Source organism: Coffea arabica, chromosome 10e, assembly GCF_036785885.1.
Source record: "Coffea arabica cultivar ET-39 chromosome 10e, Coffea Arabica ET-39 HiFi, whole genome shotgun sequence".
In the NCBI taxonomy this organism is placed as follows: domain Eukaryota; kingdom Viridiplantae; phylum Streptophyta; class Magnoliopsida; order Gentianales; family Rubiaceae; genus Coffea; species Coffea arabica.
Genome location: NC_092328.1, coordinates 38,736,177 through 38,746,252, shown reverse-complemented (window position 1 = coordinate 38,746,252; position 10,076 = coordinate 38,736,177). Strand labels below are relative to the sequence as shown.

General features: G+C 31.4%; 1 protein-coding gene across 1 annotated transcript; it reads right to left on the bottom strand.

Annotated features, from left to right (window-relative positions):
- Positions 1-5,174: 5,174 nt before the first annotated feature.
- LOC113712355 (uncharacterized) lies at positions 5,175-7,153 on the bottom strand. Its single transcript, XM_027235746.2, has 2 exons — positions 6,337-7,153; positions 5,175-5,834 (listed from the first exon to the last, which is right to left on the bottom strand). The coding sequence occupies exons 1-2, from the start codon at positions 7,046-7,048 to the stop codon at positions 5,203-5,205; spliced, it is 1,344 nt and encodes a 447-aa protein (XP_027091547.1). The 5' UTR covers positions 7,049-7,153; the 3' UTR covers positions 5,175-5,202.
- Between the last annotated feature and the right edge of the window lie 2,923 nt (positions 7,154-10,076).

Here is a 10,076-nt window from a genome sequence, read left to right as displayed (position 1 = left end):
TGCAATTTTTGTGCGATATGTTTGGACGAAAGCAAATCTAGTCCTAAATATTTCAATTTTCAAGTATATTTAATCCAATTGACTAGTTTTGGCAAATTGTTAGCGGAATTTGATCACGACAACAGCAGATGTTGGCAGCAAAAATTTTTAAAAAAAATTAAAAAAAAAGAAAGAAAAGAAAAGATGTTGGTGGCCATGATCTGTAATTAAGAGGCACTAATTAGTCGCATGCACAGTAATCATGTAGCTAGAGTAAAGACTAATTACTGTGCACACAATTAATTAGTGCCCTTTAATTACATATTATGGTCATCAACATCTTTTTCTTTTTCTTTTGTTTCAAAATTTAGCTGTTGAGACGTGTTGTTGATGTGATTGAATTTCGCTAATAATTTGGCAAAACCATTCAATTGGACTAAATGTGCTTAAAATTAAAACATTTAGGACTAAATTTGCTTTTTTCAAACTTCAAGGACTAAAACCACCGATGTCCCAAACATTTAGACTAAAACTGCAATTTTCTCTTATTTAATAACCAACATGAATCATAGGGATAAGGCTCAGATGAGCATCAGTGATTCATTTTTCATTTTGGCCTGATTGATGAAAACTTAAAAAGTGACATTGTGCACTATAAATGAACTTTCTATTTTAATTATTTTCCTTCTAAAAAAGAAAAAAAAGGGCATAAGGTCACATCATATCAATAGAAAGAGGAAATTAAGTGTTACATAATTAGGTGTTAACTGGAACAGGCATAGTTTATACTATATATAAGTTTCTCTTATTCCCTCCTTAAGAAGAATAGGACATGTCATGTAATTTTGTAGTGTCTGTGAAAGGAAAGGTATGGATGAGCATGGAGAGGGGAAGCCAGAGAAAGGTACAAATTTTGTCCCTTGTTTATACTTTTTGTTTTTTTCGTTCTGTCCTTGTTTTGCACTTCATATTGCTCACTAGAATTTATTATTGAAATGGTTACATGATATAAGTACAAGATTGACCGTCGAAATTGATTGGTTAATTGATAAAGCATAACCTAAATAAAAATAAGAAAATGTACTCTAAAGTTTAAACTGATCCTTAAGGTTGGACCAGTGATAATAATCACATTTTTCCACTTTATATGTCTGCACTCACCAATTAACATTTCACTAAGTACTCCTAATCAATAAAAATAAAAAAAAAAAATCCAAATGGTGCCCTAGTTACTCTTGGACACATGCTTTCCAATTAAATGCTTCTCATTAAAAAGGACATATAGATTGCGCCAAATCTTGAATTTCCTTTACTTACAACTATATTTAATAGGATTTTTGTAACAAATTTCTAATGAACATTTTTCACTACATCTAATATGCACCCAATTTAGCATATATATATATATATATATATATATATATACACGCACACACATTTATTGTATCCTGTATTTCGACATTTTTTTAAAATTAACAATATTCTTACCAACAAATTAACTCGTAAGGTCCCTCTTAATGAGTGCGGTGGACACTCGTTAGTCAAATCCTATTTAATAATCAAAGGCTGCACATGCATCATGTGCTATTGAAGTCTTGGTAGCGTGTTATTTCTCATCAAACTCACAATGTATAGGAGGTGGCAAGAAAAAGAGAAAAGAACTACAACGACTGAAAGAAATTTATTTAATGCATGTAAATGGTAGTTTTTTTAGGAAGTCATTACTAAAACAAATTTTGGATAAATGTGTATGTAAAATAAAATTGTAGTTGAAAAATGGTTTTGGAAGACTCCATCCAAATGCAGCACCTAGCATGTGCAATCTAGCTATCAATGTAGCACCACATAGTCGTTCGATTCAGCCCAACCTTGTCTCAGAAGAAGGCCTCAACGCCACATGGTTTGTTTGTTGACGACAATTATTGATTCTTTAGATTATTTCAGATTTTAATTTGGTTGGTTAATGAATGATACAGCAGCCAGTTGTACGAATTTAACAATACAAAAAAAAAAAAAAAGAGAGAGAGAAAAAAAAAGTACAGTCTTTAATAAATTAATGTGTATATTGGCAAACAATAAAGTATAATTTATTTTGAAAAGCGAGACCCTTAGTCCTCTATCCATGGCTCTTCATTTTAGGGATTTATTCTGACTGAACCAATCTTTTACATAGGGTAGAACTAAAAAAGAAGCATAGCACACCTTTGCATGTAAATAATATAATTACACACATTAATTGACATCATAATAATTGACATCCCATCAAAGTTTTTAAACTTATAGTTAGTGCCATCCCTTTTATTTTCTGATATGTAATATCAAATTCTCCAATTTTCAATAAAAGCAGAACAGAGGTTAACAAAGTGAATATAACATTCGTAAATTATGCAGAGAGAGCTGCAATTGACATTTTTCCAAAAACAAATAATAAAAAATAAAAAAGGGTCAATGGCAAAGAAGTGAAAAGTAAGGGCAGTTTCAAATGCTGTGGGGGTAGCTGCATCTGTCATTGGCAAACCTCATCAGACAATTAGTGCAATAGATCCAAGCGGGGCAAGGGGCTACCTCTCAAATACAAGGTATGAATTGTGTGTTTTACTATTTTAAACCATTTTGTAAAATATGTAAATGCTATGAAAATATCTTGTGAATTCATACCTGACGTCATAAATGATGTACATCCTGTTAATTGGACCTGATATTTTTCAAAAATTTAAAATTTAGACCAAAATTAGCCACCAAAAGTTTGGGACAATTGTACTCTTTCACCCAAAAGAAAAAAGGAATTACATAGGCAATATATACAAAAGGTACGTACATATAATACATACATGTGCGTTTCAAGTAACTGATTTCTAGGGGGAAAACTATAAATTATTTGGTGTAAAAATCAATAGATTGAGGGTTAAATACTAAAAAGTCTCATGAGTTTAGTGAATATTCAATTTACCTATCTGTGATTTAGAAATCTATAACTTAGCCCCTTCTGATTTGAAGAATTTTGAAATTTAGAGGGAAAATGTTAAAACTAACTATGTTTATGAATAACGCGCATCGCTTATGTGTTGTGATTGTAAAATGTTATGTATAACACTAAATTATGACTTGGTACGCCTATTATACTGCTCATACTAAAAACTCCCCTATGGTTTAGCAATGTTCAACTAACTCCTCTAGTTTCAGAACCTATAATGTAACCCCTCATTGTTAGTAAGTTTTTCAATTTACAATAGAAATCATCAAAACTAAACATGTGTTTGATAAGAATTTGTCAGGAAAAAAGTATTTTTAACACACAAATATGACTTGATTTGTGCATATATCCATTAACATTTAGAAATAAAAAAAAAGAAGACAAAGTGTAGTCTATCATTGGTCAAAACTTGAGAAAGAGAAAGCGATAAATGCGGAGAGACATATGTTTGTTTGCATAACTCATGGATTGGCTAAAATTTTTTATTAGCATTATAAATATGTTTTCTAATCTCCTTTTTATATTATATAAATCTAAATGACAAAAAGTGCTATAGTGTTACTGCAAAAAAATTCAAATAACCTTTTTCTCCAAGCATGTTGATTTTGCTTGCTCCTTTTGGGTGTGTGTGAATTGGAAAAGAAATAAAAAATTAAATTTTTAAAATTGATATTGTAAGTTAGTTTATAGTGATTTAATTATCTATTTTGTTATTATAGTGAAAGGAAAAACACACAAAATGTTTTCTAGGTCTCTGGGAAATATTCTTCAAGTAATTGAGGGGGGGGGGGGCTTGAATTGGGGATTTGAAACAGTAGTTCAGACTTTGTGGTTGTCAAAGGAAGTCTTTGGACAGGAGATTATTTGCCCAAATATATTTGCTTACATCACCATTACAATTTCCAATACACCTTTTTATCTTTTCAATTATCTTTTTATCTCACATATATCACATCACAAAAAATGCTACAGTAAAAATATCTCAAATAATTTACAATCCAAACACACTATTCGAAAAAGCAATTAGTGTGAATTTCAAAAGATTATAAACTATGAGGCGCTAGATTGCATAGATTTCTCAACCATAAAAATGTAAGTTGAACATTGACTAAATCACACAAAGGTCTTTGGTACTTAACCTGTTTATTGCATGGGTGCAATGGTGACATTTTGCTTGTCAATGTTAAATTTGACAATTTCAGTCACTATCTCAAAAAATTACAAATTATGAGGGGTTAAATTGCAAGTTTTTAGGCCATAGGAAGTACAGTAACTTGAACATTTGCTAAAGCATATGGTGGCTTTTTTTTTTTATTTAACCCATAGATTAATTGATCGGCCTTTCTTTTTTGTCTTTTAGTGACGGGTTATGAAAATAATCAGTTCCTCAACCAGAAAGGGAAACTTCACAAATTCATCAAAATCTCTTCATTATGACCTGAAACATATTGAACCGTGTAACATCTGATAAAAGTGGACTTATGGCAGGTAAAATTTGTTAATAATGCATGTTAATTATATGCTATAGCCTATGGGAATTTGTGTAGATAAATATTACACTGCTGCATTAAACGCATTGAATATTTCATTCATGTACGCCAAATTTTATACGAGTACAAATATATTATATTATTATACATCAAATCTTATAACAAATTTATCTATGATACTTTTTTTTGCCACAACGATAACATTTTTATAATATAATCTATCATATTCTACAAGAAGAAAGATTCTAAAGAAACCTGTGTAAATCTCTTATTCTTATAACCTAATTTATCATATTCTACAGAGAGGGAAAGTCTAAAGAACTTGTGTAAGTGGCTACCAGGGTCTATCCTATTTTACAAGAAGGAAGAGTCTATTACAGGTACAGAGATCTAATTAAATCAAAGGAGTGTTCTGGCACTTTCCTTGAATTTTTTTTAAAGCAAATAGTGTTCGAACCCCATACCCGCAGTCCAAAGAGGAATTTAATCCCTTTTTTATGACCACTGAGCTAAAGCGCAAGATTCTATTGCTGGTCCCTTTTTGGTGGCCATTAAGCCAAAGCACAAGGGTTCTATTGTACTCAACAGAACCAAACTCTAATCGTACTTGTCCAAAGTGCTTTAAAAGGAAATTTATACAACGCCCTTATCAATTGCATTTTCACATTAATTTGACTTGTTATACGATAAATCCTAGGTTAGAGTTGCATATTACAATTCCCATAAGGAAATTAGCAAAAACAACTAAATAAAAGCATACTAAAATCCTCTGTAAATTACAACAAAACAAGGCAATATAGCCTTAGGATTAAAAACATACAATTCATCTAAATTAGAATAAACTCCAGCAGCTCCAGCCACAGAATCATACTCCTCAAGACTTCCCTCCAAGTTCCTCTTTACTCTTCCAGCAATGACCCTACAAACCAGCATTGCTCTCTTGTCATCCTCTAGCACAACCCTTGCATTGTCATGGGCTTTTCCGCTTGTTGCAGTCGTCAGAATAGCTTTTCCGGTGACCCCTCCGGCCAAAGAAAATTCTCCGGTGACCTTAAAACCATTTTTAATTATACTACAGACATTACAGTTTGGGATTGAGTTGCACAGGTTTGATGAGCCATTTAGTCCTAGTGAGCACATAAAAGTGGTGCAATGGAACCTCAGGAGTTCATTGCCATCTGCAATGCAGCGTGGATGTTTTTTTGTGTGCTTGGTAGCCTTGTCTTTGATGGAATCTCTGTATTCTTCAAATCTGCTGACTGTTTTGGAAGTATTGTGCACTTTCAGAATCCTGTCTATTTTGCACACTGGGGTCTGTTTCTTTAGCCAGCTTGATTGAAATATGATCTCCACAATGTTCTTGCTTGTGTCTTCAGGTCCCAATTCAGACACTGTTGGATGTTAATTAGCCAAAATATGAGAAGAATAAAGTTAAAAAGCCTAATATCACCTCAATTTTTCGGCCGTCATTTCGCAATTTCCTTTTATAATTAGCTTCTCTCTTAAGTTGCAAAAGAAATACCATAAAGTGCTATGCACAGATGATAGGAAATGTAGTGGAATTTGAACTTAGAGTGAAAATCAAGATAGGAATTTAAATGTTGAGTAAAGTAATGATAGACAATGTGTGGGGAAAAGAGAAAAAGAGTTGAGTCCTACAGTAATTCATCCTTCCCTAAAGCTATTATTGTATTAAAAAATTGGAATGGTACAGTCAGCTTGAGACATGGGTCATGAATTACTAGGTGTTGAAATTAACAAATGCAAAAACTTAGGAAAAGTTTGACCAGAAATTGAGATGACAAATGCTACTACTTATTGTTATCATAATCACTGTCTCTACTAATTAGTTGAGTAATGATGGTAGGATTAAAAAATTGAGTGGAAAATTACCTGCATGCCTCACAGCTTGATGAAGCTCCAAATTTTCAGCTTTCATGAAGATTTCACCACATTCTGGACATGAACAAATTGTAGATCTTAAAGAAGGGTCTCTAGTCATCCCAAGAACAGGATCAACCACCATTCTACACTCATAGCAGCTGGAAAATTTCCTGAAAGGCATTCCTCTGAAAGATCCAGTAATTAAAGGAGAATTAGTAGTAGAAGCAGCAGACATTGAAGAAGAAGATGATGAAGCAGAAACCACAGCCCCATTGAGATCATTGAGAGTAACTTTAATTGATCTGCAAGAAACATTTTCAGTGTTGAATGAGCCCCCCATTGATGATGAAGCCCTTTTCTTTAGATCCTCAGGTGACACAGGTTCAGGCCTATGCATGACTTTTGTATTGCTACATAGTGAGCCTGAACACTTTATTTTCTTGCACTTTTTGTGGTTTTCCTCCATATCTGGCATTTGTTTTTCCTGCTTCCCTTGTTCTTCCTTTTGCTGTTTCTTCTCTTCTGAATTCTTCTTCTGCTGCTGCTGCTCCGCCTTTTGTAGTTGCTGCTGCTGCATTTGTGCTTGAAGGTGTTTGCAGGTGAAGAGGCTTCTCACGACAGCCCATGAATGTGGTTTCTCTTTTTGCTCAGGACTTCTCTTCCGATTAATCTCCTTCTTGTTCTCTTTTGTTTGTTTCCTGGTATTTCTGCTTTTAGCCATTATTGAAAAGGAAGTGTAAAGATTGCTATATGGGCTGAAAACTAAGAAATTTGAGTATGATAAATCTTAGTTATATAACTTCGGCAATGAGAAAATATGATGGGAATCTAGAGGTGGAGTGTATTTAATTTAGAAACATAAATAGGTGAGAAGGTGGAGTAAAAGGTGGTGTGGTGTCCCCTCTATCTCAGATCTATCCCGGACCCAGAGCTGTCTCTGTACATGGATCCTGGACTGGGTTTTTGTGGGCCTGACCCATTTTATAACTCGTAATATCTACATCAATGTCCACAATGAAATTATAGAAATATATATTTTGATTAATTTTTATATATACTCATAGTGTTTACAACATCATGAATAAATTCTATATATGATGAATTTGAATTTGAAATCAAAATTTTGTATATATGATATGCATTCAAACATAATAGTATACACATTATTATTGTATATAAAATTAGCCCTATATTGTTTTAATAAAATAATTCCAGCATGAAATTTGCATCAAAGATCCCATAAAAAAATTAGAGATATCTACCGTAAATGTTCTTATTTAGGAAGTGGAATGTAATTGGGGAAAGCATTAAAATCTAGTCGAGATTGTAATCTGTAACTTTCCTATTTTGCCTTTTATAAAGTCTTCGGATCTTATATTGGATTAAGTTTCACACATGTATAAATCGCTTTCTAGTTAGAAGTGTTGTTGTGAGATGCAACAAAAAGTAGAGACCACGTTATCTGTTTGAAATTGCTACCAATTGAAAATTCTCAAAATATTTGGATTGGTCATTTTTTCAAATACAATACTATAGTAATACACAAATAAAATAACTCAAAAAAATCTCATTCATACAATATTTCAAATATTTCAAAAAATATTTATAGCAAAAGTTTTTTATATACGTTGCTACAGTAAAATTTTTTAAAAATATCCCAAAAAATAGCTAATCCAAACAGAGCATTAGACTAAGGGAGTATTTGAAAAACACCCCACCTAATCCATATAGTAATACTACTGTAAAAAACTAGTTTTTGGAGCGTATAGATAATATCATTCCAAAATTATCCTTTTATTGTGTTCCCTTAATTGTTTATGACAAACCAATTTGAAATCTCTCAATATTTGAAAATATACCAATTTACTTCTTTAATGGAAGATTATAAGTTTTTATTATCTACCTAGACAAAATAAGTTATCCTTGCATTCGCGTAAGTAAATAAAATCTTGCTTCCATAGCCAACAAGCATGTAAAGGAGTAGTATTCTTTGTTTCAATTTTTCTAATTGTACCTACCTCTTCTAGCAGCTATTAATAAAGAATAAGGGTGGCACTTTAAAAAAAAATAAGTTTTTATTAGGGTTGGGAGATCCTTTAACAAAATTTAGTTTATAATTAGACAAAAGATATTAAAAATTTAAACTTACGAATAATTTACAAAGCACATAAAAATCATTCATAATATTGTATAAACGAAACAACTTCTTTTAGCATCTTGAGAGCATTACAAATTAAATTTTTTAGCCATCTCAAATAATTTATATATACAATTTTAAACACTTTTCCTTTCTTAAATTTCCAAACCATCGATGTGGATAAAAGAATGAAAATGCTAAATAATTTCTTAAATTCACTCAAAATAGCTTAGATAAAAGGAAAGATTTCTTTATTTGGTAACCTAAAAAGCACATAATTAGGATGTCAAAAAAATAAAAGTGGACCCAACTTTAAAGTTTTAAAATAGGAAAAATCGTTCAAAACATCCCTTGCATTTTGCAAAATAACTTTTTTCGTCCCTCACTTTTAAAAGTGTAATTTTACGTCCTTTATAAATTCACATTGATCAAATTTGGTCCCTACCTAGTTTTCCGACTAGTTTTTAATCAGAATCCACCATGTATCAAAGTAATCTACACTTCCACCAAATTGCAACACTTTAGTAGAAAAAATCTACACTTCCACCAAAATAATCAACCCCCTATTAGAGTACCAAAATAATTGAACCCTAAAAATTACAAAAAATAAAAATTCTTTTTCTAGTTTGAAAACATTTTAAATAAATTTTTCTTTTTTGTACTTAAAAAAAATTCTTTTTTGTAATAGTGAGGTAACCAATGTGCAATGCTTGGATGGATCTATGTTTTCTTTCTTAAAATGAGTATTTTAATAGTATATTTTGAATTGGTTTTAAAATGTTACAAAATTTGAAGATAAGGGAGCCAAGTGATATTTTTGAAATTTCAAGAGTGCTAGATGACATTGTTAGAAATCTCAAGAGAGGGTTAGATATCCCAATTTAGGGAATAATTACGCAAACATACCCTAAGATAACTAACAAGTACTGTCAGATCCCTTGTGGTTTGAGAAATTTCATATGTTTCCCTTATTCGACATTTTAAAGTAACAATATGAAATTGATAGCCAAGCAAAAGTAATGCTTGCACAAAAGTGGTCTTTTTTTTTTCTCAATTTGTTGAATTGGAATTAAGCAATTCTGATATTTTTAGAATCATTCAAGCAAAGGTTTCATGAAATCAACTAACTTCCTTATTTTGAACGTAGGATGGTAGTTATGATTTGATGTCTACAAAAAGTATCATTCTTTAGTACATTAGATGGATAAACAAAATTGATCACCATGTAGATATTTATTCTCATTAAAACTAAGCAGAATGCATCTACCAGAAAGGGGAAAAAAGCAGCAAAGTGTCACCAATATCATTTTGGTACTAACAAACCCATTCAATTTTTAGCCATAAAATAGAAATATAATTTGAGTTTCATATTGATTTCAAGAACTTCAATAACTATTTAGAACTATTAAATAGAAATGAATGCCAAAACGTAATGAAGATGATTAAATCATCAAGGAATTTGATATGTTTAACATTTAACCAACATTTTTTGTGGGAAGTTAAATTTGTTGGCCCAACAGCTCAAAAAATATGCATTCCTTCAAAATGATACAATTTAAAATCACCAAACCAAATTATTGTTTTTTTTTTTTTTAACTGGGAGGTCTTAAAC

Excerpts from the sequence above, each read along its gene's own strand:
- LOC113712355 (XM_027235746.2), bottom strand. The coding sequence starts at position 7,048 with ATGGCTAAAAGCAGAAATACCAGGAAACAAACAAAAGAGAACAAGAAG. Across the intron at positions 5,835-6,336 it reads TCAAGCTGTGAGGCATGCAG|TGTCTGAATTGGGACCTGAA; the intron begins GTAATTTTCCAC and ends AACATCCAACAG.